Source organism: Pyxicephalus adspersus, chromosome 4, assembly GCF_032062135.1.
Source record: "Pyxicephalus adspersus chromosome 4, UCB_Pads_2.0, whole genome shotgun sequence".
Classification (NCBI taxonomy): domain Eukaryota; kingdom Metazoa; phylum Chordata; class Amphibia; order Anura; family Pyxicephalidae; genus Pyxicephalus; species Pyxicephalus adspersus.
In genome coordinates this window covers 7389462-7404485 of record NC_092861.1, presented here as the reverse complement: position 1 = coordinate 7404485, position 15024 = coordinate 7389462, and the positions used below count along the sequence as shown (strand labels likewise).

Here is a 15024-nt window from a genome sequence, read left to right as displayed (position 1 = left end):
TGTCTGACTTCCCTTCAGCGTAAGGACCTGCCTGATGCTGAAAGTGTTCTTTTGTTGCATGCTACTCTTCTCCAGAAGGGGGTGCCACTGAACACTTCAAATACAGTTTATATTAAAGCTGAATTGTGGGAGGGAGACACTCCAAAATTATAAGTTCATACTTCTCAAATTTCCATTTTATTCATATCACATCTCTTCTAATTGCATTACTTATGGTGATGAAGAAGCGCCATCTGATACAATTTATGTAATCCCCACACAAGAGGATTTCTATATCAAACCTGGGAGGAGCCACATTGTTTTATGCATTGATGTGCCCCATATCTTATTCAAATGTAGAGGATTAATGAAATACTAAGAGGAAGGTGTGAAATGTCTGTGTGCCTGAGCTGTTCAGCTGGAAGAGATTAAACCAGGACTTCATAGAGAACCCCAGACTTGTGCTGAAGCTTTCTGGAAACGACACAAGACACATAGGTTTGCACATACATGCTTTAATTGCAGCACACCACAATGCATGGTGTTTGCAGCATGCGTGTATTGCCATCCACCGCAGTTGTGTGTTCTTCTAAATAGAAGAATGGCAAAGTGGCAGGGCTGGTGGTCATATTAGGGTCTGTCCTGCTACAAGGAAGACAGGTAGGTTAAACTTGAACTCTCTTCGGACCAAAATATTTATTACCATATATATATATATATATATAACAGTGCTTAACCCAGAAATTTTTTTAAGCCAGGGAGAAAGAAATTATAGGCAGGTGGAAGCCCATGAATTGTGACCCAACTCTTCAGTAACGACCCAAAAACAGCCGGGTGGTTGCTGAAAAGTGTCGGGTGGTGCACCCAGCTTATTTGGGCTAGGGAGAACACTGTATAAATTACAATGAACAGCTAAAAAAAAAAAATACAATTTTCATATCACACACATATACAGAGCACATGTCTACTAAATCACATTTGAACCTCTTTCTTGCCATGAATATAGCTTCACACAAACTCCCATTTCTACTCCCAACACCTATGAAGCCAAGAACACATGTTCTGCATTGTGCGTCGGTTTTCTCATTAAAGTAGATGTAAACATTGACTTAATGATATCCAGTTTGCACTGTGTATTACTAACCATTGAATAATTCATATTATCATTTTCTGCAACCTTTTACCAGTCACTCAATGCCTGCATACAGTACAGCAATGGCTGAATGACATTTCTAAGGGTGACACCGGTGCACCTTGCAAAGTGTGTGTGCAAAAGTGGGCAGTTGTCATCTCTGTTGGAGAAAATTGGGATACAGAGACAAAACATTGCACTCTAAAACCCGAGGTGCCTTATCTAATACCTTGATGGATAATTGTATGATCGAGCAAAGTAAAACTATTCTGTTAACCAAAGCTCATCCTAATCCCTCTGCACAGATGTATGCACACATCTATATCTTTGCTGCTGTACTTTACACTTGTTGCATACACGGACATCTGCACAGTAAACGCCAATAAACTTCTAAGCAGTGAGGGCGATGGATCCATCAATCCACTAACGTCTGTGGAGCTTTTACATCAAGAAGAAGCTGTGGCCGTTGGGAAGTCAGTGGAGGGTGAGGGCAATAAACCTGAAAACTAGATCTTGTTTCAAAGCTCAGTTAGGCTATGTATACACATCAGATGGTTCACGTCTGATAAGAAATATCAGGCCGGTCTGGGGCGAGAATCTGACATTTGTACAGAGGTCGCCCAATGTTGTTCTTGGATCCGTCCTGATGTATCCATGAGCAACCAACAGTGAATGACCTCAATAAAAGTGAAAGTAGGAGCGCACAGCGGGTTGCTACTCGCTAGAAAAGAACAGAGCTATGTGTATAGTCCCTCTTTTGTCTCTGGAAACGATCATGAAAGATCATTACCAGCGTGAATAATTGAACATGTAAAAGCCCCCTTACCCTTTATTGGCAGGAACACCAGGTTTTATTTTAATGAAAACTGCTGATTTATAAAATGTAAAAAGGTAATTTTTTATTAAATGATTTTAACATATTTAAGTGACCTTGTCATGTCCTCCATATAATACAAGCCAAGACCACATCTCTAATCCTGACTATTTGTCTTTCCTGTCGCTTTTTCCACCTGAGGGGCAAATTCTAGGAAACCAACAATTGTAGCAGTGTCAGTCCCTGGTGCCCCTTCAGCACCGCTGCTTCCTCCTGCGTGTAGGATACAAAAATATCATGGGACTCATAGCCAGGTCTGGGTTCATGGGAGGATGAGGGTTGTAGGTTGTTAGCTAATGACCAAGATAACATTCATAAGTAAATATGAATGTATACAGATTTATTAAATTACACAATACATCTGTACATTTTGGCAAAAAGTATTAATATTATTGTTACACCGTATTTATATAGCGCTGACATATTATGCAGTCCTGTCACTAGCTGTCCCTCAAAGGGGCTCACAATCTAATGTCCCTACCATATTCATCTGTCATTATCACGGTCTTAGGTTAATTGGCTTCTTCCCAAATTGTTCTAACTGCATGTTTTTGGGATGTGGGAGGAAACTCGAGTACTCAGGGGCAACGCAAATCTTTAATTCTCACATCAAGTACAACAGTGATAAAGAAAAGTCCATGTAAGCGACCAGGTGTTAAAATATGGTTTTATTGCTTCAACAAGTTTTAGTGATCCAACGCGTTTCGCAAATGGCTTCCTCAGGGGGTATCAAAGAGACTTGGAATTTTAAACCACTCATAAAGTATACTGGAAAAGATGTACTAAGAAGGTAAATGTAGGTGTCCTTATTCAAGGGTAGTAAGTTCAAAGAAGCTCAGGTTTCAAGGGGATTCCTTTTAGAAGAAGAGGAATGACTTCACAGGTTTGTCAGCACCATAGTGAATTGAGAGTTATGTCAGAAGATCAAATGTGTTGAAAATAATAAACCTTGGGTGGATAGTGTGGAGGGAATATTCTGAGTGTATTTCCTTTCTCAGTACCCCCTGCATACTCTGCATGTACCCGGGCAGGACATCCCTTGTTTCATTAGATTTAGAGGTTTGGTTGTTGTACAACTAATTTGGTAACAAGGGAATCGTTTTCTCTTTATCCGTGTACCTTCTGTTTGTAGGACGCAGGATTTATTGCAGCCTACGTGAACAAATGATAGAGAAATGTTTCTCATACAGGGTTCCATGGAACTTGAGGTTCCTCCAGAGGTTGCTGAGGGTTCCTTGAGCAATGAGTAGTTTGTGCCTCTCAGGTCAGTTTAGGTGACACCACTGATTTTTTGGCTATCTTTAAGGGTGACATTCTTCCCAATGGCCAGCACCACTAAAGACCATGCCACTAATGCACTGTGAAATGTGTATATATAGTAATTATAGCAAGGGTTTCCTAAGACCTGTAGTCAATCAACATTTGGTAGACTAACATAACTATGCTACTAACATAGCTCGATAACTACGACTTTTACACATGGTGAAAAAAAAACATCTGTCTAAACAAATTTTCCCGACCCTTTTAACATGGTGGAACCCTTGAAATAACTTTCAGGTCTTCAGGGACCCCTGCTATATTAATATCCTCAGCTCACAGTATGTTGGCCTGGTGGTCCATAGAAAGAATTCCTCTTACATTGCTGGCCATTGGGAGAAATGTCTCCTTTAAAGATAGCCAAAAAGACAATTAAACTCACCTGCGAGGTACAAACTGCTCATTGTTCAAGGAACCCCTAGCAATCTCTTAAGGAACCCTGGTTCATATACATTGTTCTAACCTATTCCTTATACTGGCACATTGCCTGGCATGCACGCAGGCTCCCCTTTAATACCTAGGCACTGACACGTGTCACTTGTTCTCTCGATGTTTATGAATAACGTCAATGCATTTTAGTCTATTATTTCTTTCTGAGCCCATTACAGAACACGGCGTTCCGCTGGCACAGAAGAAGATGATACATCTATTATTTGTAATCCCACGTGTCTGCTCTCCTCTCTATTCACTCTTTGAATATTGTTTGGAGCAGAGATCTTTTCCACAATTATCGCGGAGGAGAGATGGCTGCAGATAGGGCGCTGCCTATTATCTGCTCTTCGGGAGACAATGTTCCCCCTTTGACCTTGCATGGAGTATGTTACAAACCATCAGTACCGCTTGTATAGACAAAGAAGGAGGACTCTTCACAGAGCGGACGGGTGGAGGCTGTTGTGCGCTGACTCACCGTTCACAATAAGTCTCCCTCTAAACAGCTCAATAAAATGCGCTGGTGGTTTATTTCTCTTGTATTGCAGGGTGATAATGACCTATTTGTGAAGTCCAAGGTTTGCAGTAGAGCAGAGTAAGCTCAAATTGCTAAACTGTAACGATTGTCACTCACCATGACAATCTTTGTGACTGAAAATACCAATCGGTACGGCAGAGGTGTAGCAAAGTAATCACTACGAATATTACACAAATTGCAAATAATTGCACTGGAAATTGATTAATTACATGCAATAAATTGAAGTCAATATATGGCAACCCTACACATAAAAATTCTGATAAGATATTCAAACCCAAAAACAGGATCGTGATATATTGCAGCTTTGCAACTCTTAGACTAGGTGGCTGCATTTGTTTTCTTATTGTCAGGCTAAAAACTTTTCAGCCAGTGCAGAATAGTGCAAATACAAAAGTAAATATCTGTTGATCCTGCTGAACAAACCATATAGGTGTACATATTCTGGAATGTTTTATATGATAATGTGTGAGGAATAATAAAATGCACAGGCTAGGGTCCATTATGTGTGGACCGACCCTTACAATGAAGCTAAATGTGAAAATTCAGAAATCGCAACCAAGTAGGTCCTTTGTTGCAGAAGGGACAGGCAATGCTCCATCTGCTATAAAATAACCTTACTTGCCTGATCGCAGTTTAAGTGCAGCCTGTCCTTGCTCCAGTGCAGGTGCTGCCATCTTTATCAGATCTTCCTGGAGTCGGGCCTATGGCCATCTTGATTGGCTGGCTGGGATGGCCTAAATCCCACGCAGACATGCAGGGGTTCATTCAGTCCTAGCTAGCCGCAAGGGAAGCCGGTATGCTCTGGGTATCCAGGTATCCTACGCACCGGCAGCTCAGGGTTTGACAACTGAAGACCATGATCAGGAAGGCAGGTGTTCTATAGCAGAGACACAGCCTGTCCGTTCTACAATATAGACCTGCCTGATCCCACTTCTTCAAATCATAACTTTAGCTATGCTTTAAATCTAAGCTCCAGGCACAAACATGGGGGCCGGGTCACCCCAAAAATTGTTTCCTTTCTCCTGTCTCATTTAAACTGCAAAATGGTGTATTTGTAATGTCCGTTAACATTGCTGTCAGTGGGTGTTTGTTTTCTGCATATATCTCTTCTTTTAAATGTGTAAATTCTGAGCATAGAAGAAATGAAATGTGAGAGGCCGTACAATGGCTTCAATAAAGAAAGGTTAAAATCCGATAAAAATGGCCGTCTACTTTAAAAATGTCTGTTTGCATTTACTCCTATTTACTCCTATGTGATATCATTAGCAAGTACTTTTAACGACATGAAATGATTTATTGTTGGGTCCGCTCTTCTAACACCGTCTGCCCGTCTTTCTGCAGAAATCGCCGGCAAAGAAGCTCACTCACGCCATCAGCAAGTCTCTTGGCTGTGTTCCCAGCAGAGAGCCTCCTCATCCTGTCTTTCCGGAACACCCAGAGAAACCACTAGATCTATCGCACCTAGTGTAAGTACAAAATGGCTTCCTGAGCACCAACCTGACATGGTGGGGGGCAATGGCGTTACCATATAATGAAATTGGGGTAAAGTTTAAAGCTGAGCTCTGCATAAAACATTCCACTGCTAAAATGTTATTCCAGGTGTGACTTGAAATTTGGTGTAACTTGTTCGAGCTTTATTTGCTGAGTAATTGTAAAAAGTGGAACCCAAAACCAGGTGTTCTGGGTGAGTGTAAATAAGGAGAGTTTTAAAGGGCAACGGGATGGTATATAGAGTTTTACTTAATATTTAATGAGAAAGCAAGCATCTAATGTAACATTACATATTAGGTCCTGTGGTACATACCAGGTTTTTAGTGTGAGTCCTTAAGTTAGAAGAGGGGTCTCATTACTCGACACTTTTCGCCTGTCTAGGCTCTAGGAGATTACAAAAGAGACACATCACAAACGAACTCAGATTGGTGATGTTTTAGAGTAAGTAGATATTGAAGTTATCATCAGGTACCCCAGTAGGACTTTCAAAATAAGCAGGGTTCACATCTTGATTTTAGGGGAGCTGTCCGTGACATGGATATTGCATCAAGGGATAGGGAACCTTGCTTTTCCTAATCCTTGTTCTTGCTTTCAAAGTTGTGTTTCAACTTCTTTAACCCTTGTTACAATATCCATCCCAGTGATGGCTCTCCTAAAATCAAGGCTTTGAATCCTGCTTATTTTGAAATCCTACACTGACACCAATGTACGGAGAAGAAAATCCCTGTACTCTGACACCTGACGATTACTTCGATATCTGCCTACCCCAAACCATCACCAATCTGAGTTCCTTTATGACGTGTCTCTTATGTAATCTCCGCTAAGGAAGCCTAGATTGGTGAAATGAGTCGGGAGACAAGACCCACAACTTCTATATTTATGGACTTACAATAAAAACCTGTTATGTACCCCAGGACCTATTATACATTGTTACACTGGAAGCTGAAACACTATCTATGTACCATACTGTTGCCCTTAAACCCCTCATTTTTTATACTCGCCCAGAACACCTGGTCTTGAGTTCCTCTTTTCTCACATTTGCACAATTTAGGATTGGGAATGCTACAATACTCTGGGATTATAAGAGTTTCCCTCCGCTATATACTAATAATTGCCGACTAATAAACCCTCACCTTTTCCTGTTCTAGGGACCAGGCCCTGCACCTCATTCACTCACCTACACAATCCTTTGCAGGTTGTAATTACTAATAGCATAAAATAAGTATGCCTGTGAAGAACAGTACAACCATCTGCTCCACACTCATTCATATTAACCTATAGCATGCTGGGAGTTGTAGTAGGCTAAAGGATGTATCTTTTAATATTGCTTGGAGTCTGACATAACAGTAACTTTAAAGTCTGACCTTTATGATTGCCTTTTTGAAATGCTACTTGTACAGACTTTGGATCAGTGTTTCTCAACCTTTATAACATGGGGGAACTCTTTGAAATAATAATCAGGTCTTAGGGAACCCCCTGCTATAATTACTATACCCACAGCTCAAAGTATATTAGCATGGTGTCATTGGGAAGAATGCCTCTTAGATTGCTGACCATCGGGAAAAATGTCATCCTTACAGATAGCCAAAAACATAATTGAAAAAGAAACAGGATTTATTTAGCGTTGTACATTAAATAGGGGTTGCAAATGACTGACAGATACAGACCGTGACACAGGAGGAGGGGAGGACCCTGCCCCGAGGAGCTTACAATCTAAGAGGTAGGGGAAGTATCACCCAATAGGAGGCGAGACATGGAATGGTGGGTGAGTAGTGGGGGTTTAGGAGACAGAGACGGGTAGCTGAGTATGAAAAGATGGGTTATAAGGGCTCTTTTTATGTTAGCAGAAATTAGAAGCAAGCCGAATAGGAAGAGGAAGACCATTCCAGAGAGTTGTGGCAGCTCTAGAAAAGTCTTGGAGCCGTGCCTGTGATGAGGTTATGAGTAAGTAAGTCATTCGTAGATCATTGGAGGAGCAAAGAGAGCAGCTAGGGGGGGATTTTTAGATCAGGTCAGAAAGATAAGTGGGACAAAAACTGTGTAGGGATTTGAAGGCAAAGCACAGGAGCTTGGATTTGATTCTAAGGTGAAATGGAAGCCAATGAAGAGAACTACAAAGAGATGCAGCGGAAGAGGAGCGGAGGGAAGGATGGATGAGTCTGGCTGCAGCATTCATAATAGATAGCAGAGGAGAGAGTCGGGTCAGTAGAATACCAGAGAGGAGGAGGCTACAGTAGTCCTGACGAGAGAATAGATAAGAGCGTGTGTACAAGGAGTTTGGTGGTCTCTGGGAATAGGTAGGGGCAGATTTTGAGATTTTGATACACAATGATTGTCGGGTGCAACGTATGTTCCTCCCTAACAGATTCTGGCACTTTAATCATTCTTCTATTGTGTGTTCAGATGCCTTTATTACAACGAAGGATCGTGCACACAACCACGCATGCACCAGCAGCAGCCATGCAATCATCAAACCATCCGATCTGCAGTCATTACAGCACCTGGGATGGATTGCATTTTTGTTGCCGTACATATAGAATTTGGGTTGATTTGTCATTCTTTGCCAGTGCTCATTTATTGAGTATCGTTTGCTTTGAAGAACAATTATTGAGTTGTGTACTCTGTGTGCTGTATGCTTTGAATAAGTCACTCGTCCAGAACAAGTATGGCGTGCAGGTACAGAAGAAATATAAAGTGACATAGCAGTAATAATATTTTCCAGCATGGCTGACTTCCTGTTTCAGGGGAATATCTACAGTTTTTGGCCTCTTTTGCCCGCCTCGTCTGTTTACAGTGAGCTTCATTGAGCACAATCTAGTTTTATATTTAATGTACAGCGCTGCGTAATATGTTGGTGCTATATAAATCCTGTTTATTAATAATGATAATATTAATAATAATATAAAACTTGAATATGTCTGTCTCTTACATGTGTTAAAATAATAAAATAGAATATCATGGGAGTGATCCAGCAAACAAAGTGAAGAATCCCTAATTCACCATTGTAAACAATCAGCCTGAATTCCTTTAGTAAATCAGCACTGCTGGGTCAGTACCAATATAATAATTTTGTCCCGGACCTTTCCGATCTGGCTCACAGCTCTGTTCACAACTTCAGATGTATCTGTAGTTTTGGAGCATTACCAATTGGCTGTAGGTAATGCACATTTTCCTGGGAATCCCATTGAGGATGCAGCATGCGGACCTTTCTCGTGCAGATGTGAGCGGGATGTCAATGTCAGGTGATTGGGTGCTGGGGAATCATCTATATTTCTTGCACAAGGAAATTATTAGTGGTGGTGTTATTCTGAAATGATTAGAGAGCTGTAGTAACCCCCCAAGCTGGAAGTGAAAAAGTTCCCATTAGCTTTCATAATATGGTGTATTTTCACTGAATGCCACCATAGGGTCACTTATTCTAAACGCCCCATAAAGACTTTAAATAAACTATACTTACCCTTTTTTTTAGCTGCTCCAGGTATTCCATGTGCAGTGTTCTCCCCAGCCCCTTTTAGTCAGGCGCACCACCTAGCACTGTTCAGTAACCATACGGCTGTTTTTGGGAGCTTACTATAAAGTTGGGTCACAATACAGAAGCTGCATCCCAGCATAAAATAATTTCTGCAGAAAATACTGCAGCTGGCAAAACTAGCACCCTCTCACCCAGTACTTGCAATAGTTTGTCCCACTAGTTTGTATATACTGTAGCAATAGACAGCAACTAGGGATGCAGATATTTGAATTCCATAAGGCTATGTTCTTGGGTGACTCTACAAGCAGCTTCTGCTGGCGGCAGCCACATAGAGATGGAAAGGGGAAGCAGTGAACAGTACTGTACACAATAGTGTAAAATACCTTCTCCACCGGGGTGCAAGCTAGATGCTGTGTTTCAAGACAAAGGCTGATGATAAGGTAATATAGATGATGCTTTAATCCTCTTCTTACCCTTTCATGTCCACAGGCCAATGTTACCTAGAGTCCTAACTTAAATTTAGCAGCAGCACATGCCAACTAGCTTAACCATAACTGCAAACAAATTGAACCCCCATATCATTTTGCATCATATGCATTATTTATTGAGTATCTGTGTAGTATAGGACAACATGCAGCATATGAGAGCAGTGCAATGAGTATTATGGAGGGAATGGAGTGCTAGAGAAGAGTGTTCAAATATTATCAGGGGGAAATATGTGTCCAGGCTGTGTGCAGGAGTGGAGGAGGCAGAGTATTATTATAAGGAAATATGTGTGGGAGAGGAGTGCTGAGCATATTACCAAGGGGCTGTTTGTTTGCCGGAGAGAAGTGTGCAGAGTATTTTTAGGAGGAAATAAGTGCAGAGAATGAGTATGACGAGTACCACCGGCTGAGTATAATTGAGAGGAGCGTGGAGGGTATTACCAGGGAGCTAATTATGTACACGAGAGGTGTGCAGAGTATAATTGAGAGGAAATATGTGCAGGAGAGAAGAGCAGAGAGTTTTACCAAGAGGCCAATTAAATGCAGGAGGGAATTGTGCATAGGAATACTGAGAGGAGTGCGGACTGTATTACTAGGGGGCAGATGTGCAGGAGGGAAGTGTGCAGAGTATTATTGAGAGGAAGCAGGTGCAGAAGAGATGTGTCCAGGGTATTACCACGGTCCAATTAGATGCAGGAGACATACTGAAAGGTGCATAAGAATACTGAGAGTGTGGAGGGTATTACCGGGGGGGATAATTATGTGGAGGAGGTGTACAGAGTAATACTGAGTGGAGAGAATTGCAGAGTATTACCAAGGGTCCAGTTAGGTGCAGGAGATAGGTGTGCAGAGTATTACTGAGAGGAGTGTGGAGAGTATTACCAGGGAGCTAATTATGTGCAGGACAGACATGTGTAGAGTATTACGCAAATAGTGTAGGAGAGGAGTTCAGAAGGTAATATGGGTTGGTGTAGGTTAGGGGTTTTCACCCCTTTTCATTCAAAAGAGTTCTCTTTACCTTCCCAATGTGAGGCGCGAGGGGAAATATCTCACCTTTGAGGGCTGTTACTTTTCTATGGGGACATCTGTATTGGTATCATATGAAATCATCTTCTTTTGCTAACTCTAAAATGTTACATTCCACCTCACTTAAGCTGGGTACACACGTGCAATAATTGTCATTGGAAAGGATCTTTCACGATCCTTTCCAAAGACTAAGGACTGCACAATGCATGAATGAGTGCTGTACATACATACAGCGCCGTTCTGCTCTATGGGAAGGGGAGGGGGAGAATGACGGATCAGCGCTCTCCCTCTTCGCTTCCATTACGAATGTTCTTCGTCTGTGGATCCGCCAGGACGGTTGTTCGGACGATGGATGACGGCGCTGTACACACACCAGATTCTCGTTCGATATCGGCCCTGACCCGATTATCTGATGAGAACCATTGGACGTGTGTACGTAGCCTTACTGTCTTGGTGGTGATCAGGATACACAGAGGGTAAATTTTCCCATGGGGGGCACAGACAGAAGTGACAACCTAGGTTCTGACTTTTCCCTATTCTAGCCAAAATATTCTCTGGAGATTTGCTTTAAATTTAGACTTATCCAGATAATGGAAGGACTGTTTTATAGAGTTTGCATGGGTCAGGGGACTTCTGGGCATCCGGGAGATGGGGGCACTTTTAGGTCCTCCCAGCTTTCATTCTTCATGAATAATATGGTGATTGTATATGTGAAAGGGGTGACAATACTAAGGTATATTCTACACATTCTGTGCTGGGAGGGGACAGATGTCAGAGACTTCTGGAGCAGTATGTCTCCCTGTAAAAAATGAATCTCTTATACCTTATCCTGCTATACATCATATACCAGAACACTCATCATTTGTACTTCACATGAGAATAATCATCTTCCCCACCAAATCAATTGCTTATTGATGGAGATTTCACGCCCAATTTCCTCCCTTTATTTCCTCTTTGATTCCATCGTTTTTTTTTCTGTCCAGAGGGAGAGAGTTCTACTTGTGATTGATATATTGTGCGGATTTCTCATTATCCATCCCTCTGCTCCTTTTATCCTGCTGCTGGCTATCCTTTGCAGCAAACTGAAAGCTCTGCACCATCTTTTCCTGCAATGACAGTTATAGGACCACCAATTTGTATTCTGGTAACTGGTGTAATTAATGAATTTATTTCACTTTTCCACCTTTACATGTCATCTGTGCAGGAAAAGTGGGGCAAACAATAACATGCAGGAGAGGTTTGAGCAGCTGCAGCAAACTATGTGAATAAAAGGTGACTACTGTATATAACCAGGGAATAAGATGGACGTTGGGGTGCTGAATGACAATCCAACACAATCTAAGTATATACATCAAGTTCACATAATTTGTATTGTAAGCTGACAATTTAAATCAGAGTTTATTATCCTTTATAACTTGGGGAGACCTTTGGAATAGGTTTTAAGTCTTCAGGGAACCCCTTCTATAATTACTATATCCACAGCTTACAGTATATTAGCATGGTGGTCAGTAGGAAGAATTCCTCTTACATTGCTGGCTATTGGGAAGAATGTTACCCTTACAAATAGCCAAAAAGATCTTTGGAGTCTCCTAAACTGACCTGAGAGTCACAAATTGCTCATTGATCAAGCAACCCCCAGCAACCTCTGGAAGAAACCCGAGTTACAAGAACACATTGTGGCACACTGGGGAAAAAACATTAATAAATACACAAAATACACCTAAAAATAACCATTTCCTAATTAATTATCTAAATCAACCAGTAGCCTAATATATATATATTATTTTAGTTTTTAGCCACATACAGTTGATAGTCTTTGGTCTTATTGAAGTGAACATTTATAGGGAGAATATTAATTGTACCCCACGGTATTGGCACCTTAAATCAGGACTAAACCTGTGATACTCATCTGTCCCCATTCCATCGCAGGGCACCGCCATCTTCTTTCTTCTCATCCTGCAGACAATATTGGGACATCTTGATTCAGGGGAAGCCGGGATTGCCCAGTATCCTTACATACAAAGTTCAGATTTTTTGACAAGAGACCTAAACTGATCAGGCAGGTTAAAGAGATTATTGCAGAGGAGTTACATAGTAGGTTAGGTTGAAAAAGACATAAGTCCATCAAGTTCAACCACTAGGGAAATGAACATATCCCAGATATAAAACCCTATGAACATAGTTGGTCCAGAGTCATCGCCTTTCTTTTTTTGCAATAATGACCGTCCTTATTGTGGATTTTTAAAAAATGGAACTTTAGTTCTGCTTAAAATGCAAGTTGACTTCCTGGAATGGAGGGTTCTTAGACAGCCTCCAAGCTGTATATTTGCAGTGTGACAGCCAAGGCGATTTTCACTTCTAATCACTGGTGTAATGTTTGAGTGAATTCGGGTGACCGTCGTAAGCAACAAAATATTTTTGGACCACAGTCGGTGGCAGTGATCAGATGTGTTAATCTGTGCCTTGTGTACAAACAATAGGACATCCAATCAGAAGCTTTTGTGATCCTGTAATGTATTCCATCCTTCCCAGCAGTCTGGCAAGCACATCAGCAACACATCTGCCCTAGGCCTACTAGGTGGTAGCCAATGCATCCGGCCCAATGGGTGCCTTTGCGTTTTGGAAGGGTTATGATTGCACAGTTGCTTTGGTGTAGTTTTGCACAATTTTATCACCAGTTTACATACATTTTTGCACATGGGATTGATGCACATGTTATGCAGCAAGAAAACACGGTCATTAAAAAGCATTGAAACGCCTGCGAAAAAATGTGAATCTTCAGGTGTGAATGGGGCTGAGATGACTTGATCGCTTTGTACAGTTCAAATAACAAAGTATTTAGAGTATGTGGCGGTAGCACTGTGTCAGGCAGCCATTTTTCTCAGTCGCCGCGCGTCCTTTTTCCTCCCCGCAGGAGACGAGAGTTCACAGGAGCTGTGCAGCGTTATCATCTGTAAGTGACAGGCGAATTTGTTTTTCCTGATAATAAAGCAATCTCGGCGTTGTGCATTAATTGAACTATCCGGAGATTGGGGTATTGTTTTGCCAGTTCTATTAATAGGTAGAGAGGAGCGTGCCGCAATGCAGTAGGATTGGGGGGCCTTTGGATTATCTACCCTACCCTGTATTTGGAAGCAACTCCTCAGCCTGTCTATATACCTCAATTTATTCTGTCTATATACCTCAATTTATTCTATGCTGGATCCCAGCCGGAGGGAAGAAACTCCTTGGGTCTCCCCAAAAATATTAAAGGTGAAGGCTGGTGGGCTTCAGGCTGGAGGAACTTCAGCATTCAGTTCTGAATTCTCAATCCTTCCATTAGAACAGAGGCTTTCCAACTTCTCTTACTACATTCTCCATCATATATAATAATTTCAATTCCATGAAGAATTGGGGCAAATCCCTATTATGGGCATGGCAGAGCGTAGCACTAAAAGCAGAGGTCCCTCTAAAAGAGTTTTTAAGAAACAGATGCATGAACTCTCCAACATAAAACACATTCAAGCCTAAGTGCTTTTTTTTCAAAGAAATCCCCAGCTTTGTTTTAAAATCCTTATCTGATATATTTATCCTTATCCATCTGATAAAGTTTAGTCTTATTGACACACTCCATACTGGAAGTTGACAGAAATCAAAAACAGTGTTCTCCCTAGGATTTTTTTTTTTGCTGGGTGGCCAAACATTGGGCAGTCAAAACGCAAAAAAAAAAAGAAAAAGTTTAAATGTATTGTAGGTTTATTACATCTCTCCCTGACATTTCACTCCATACAAAGCCCCGTTGTAAACTTATAATATTGTTGTATTTAACAGATATTTATTCAAATTGATGTGTTCATATGTTGTTGTTTTTTTTTTATCAAAAGATGGAAACCAACTGATGACTGTCACCACATATTTAGCTTTATGTAAAATAGGGCTATATGAAAAAATGTTTTTTTTTTGTTGTTTTTTTGGGGGGGGGGGGGGTCTTCTTCCCCTGGGTCTTTAAAGACTAGAGGAGAAAACTGTGTAGGGATTGGTGATGTCACATACAATCGTTATAGGAATTATTAAGGTTATGTAAAGTCCGTGTAGGGATTAGTGATGTCACATACAATTATTATAGGAATTGGTAAGGCTATGTACAGTTGGTTTAGGGATTGGTGATGTCACATAGAATCATTATAGGGATTGATAGGGTTATGTACAAAGTTGGTGTAGGGATTAGTGATGTCACAATTAATATAGGAATTGGTAAGGTTATTTACAATTGGTTTAAGGATTGGTGATGTCACATAGAAA

At 41.1% G+C, this 15024-nt stretch overlaps 1 protein-coding gene across 4 annotated transcripts in view; it reads left to right on the top strand.

The window, feature by feature from the left end:
* Positions 1-15024, top strand: part of DTNB (dystrobrevin beta) — a 73283-nt gene that overhangs the window by 18657 nt on the left and 39602 nt on the right. For all 4 annotated transcript variants that reach the window (XM_072407312.1, XM_072407309.1, XM_072407311.1 and 1 more), the window contains exon 9: positions 5611-5735. In XM_072407312.1, coding sequence (XP_072263413.1) covers positions 5611-5735 — 125 coding nt within the window. The remainder of the gene's footprint in view (positions 1-5610; positions 5736-15024) is intronic.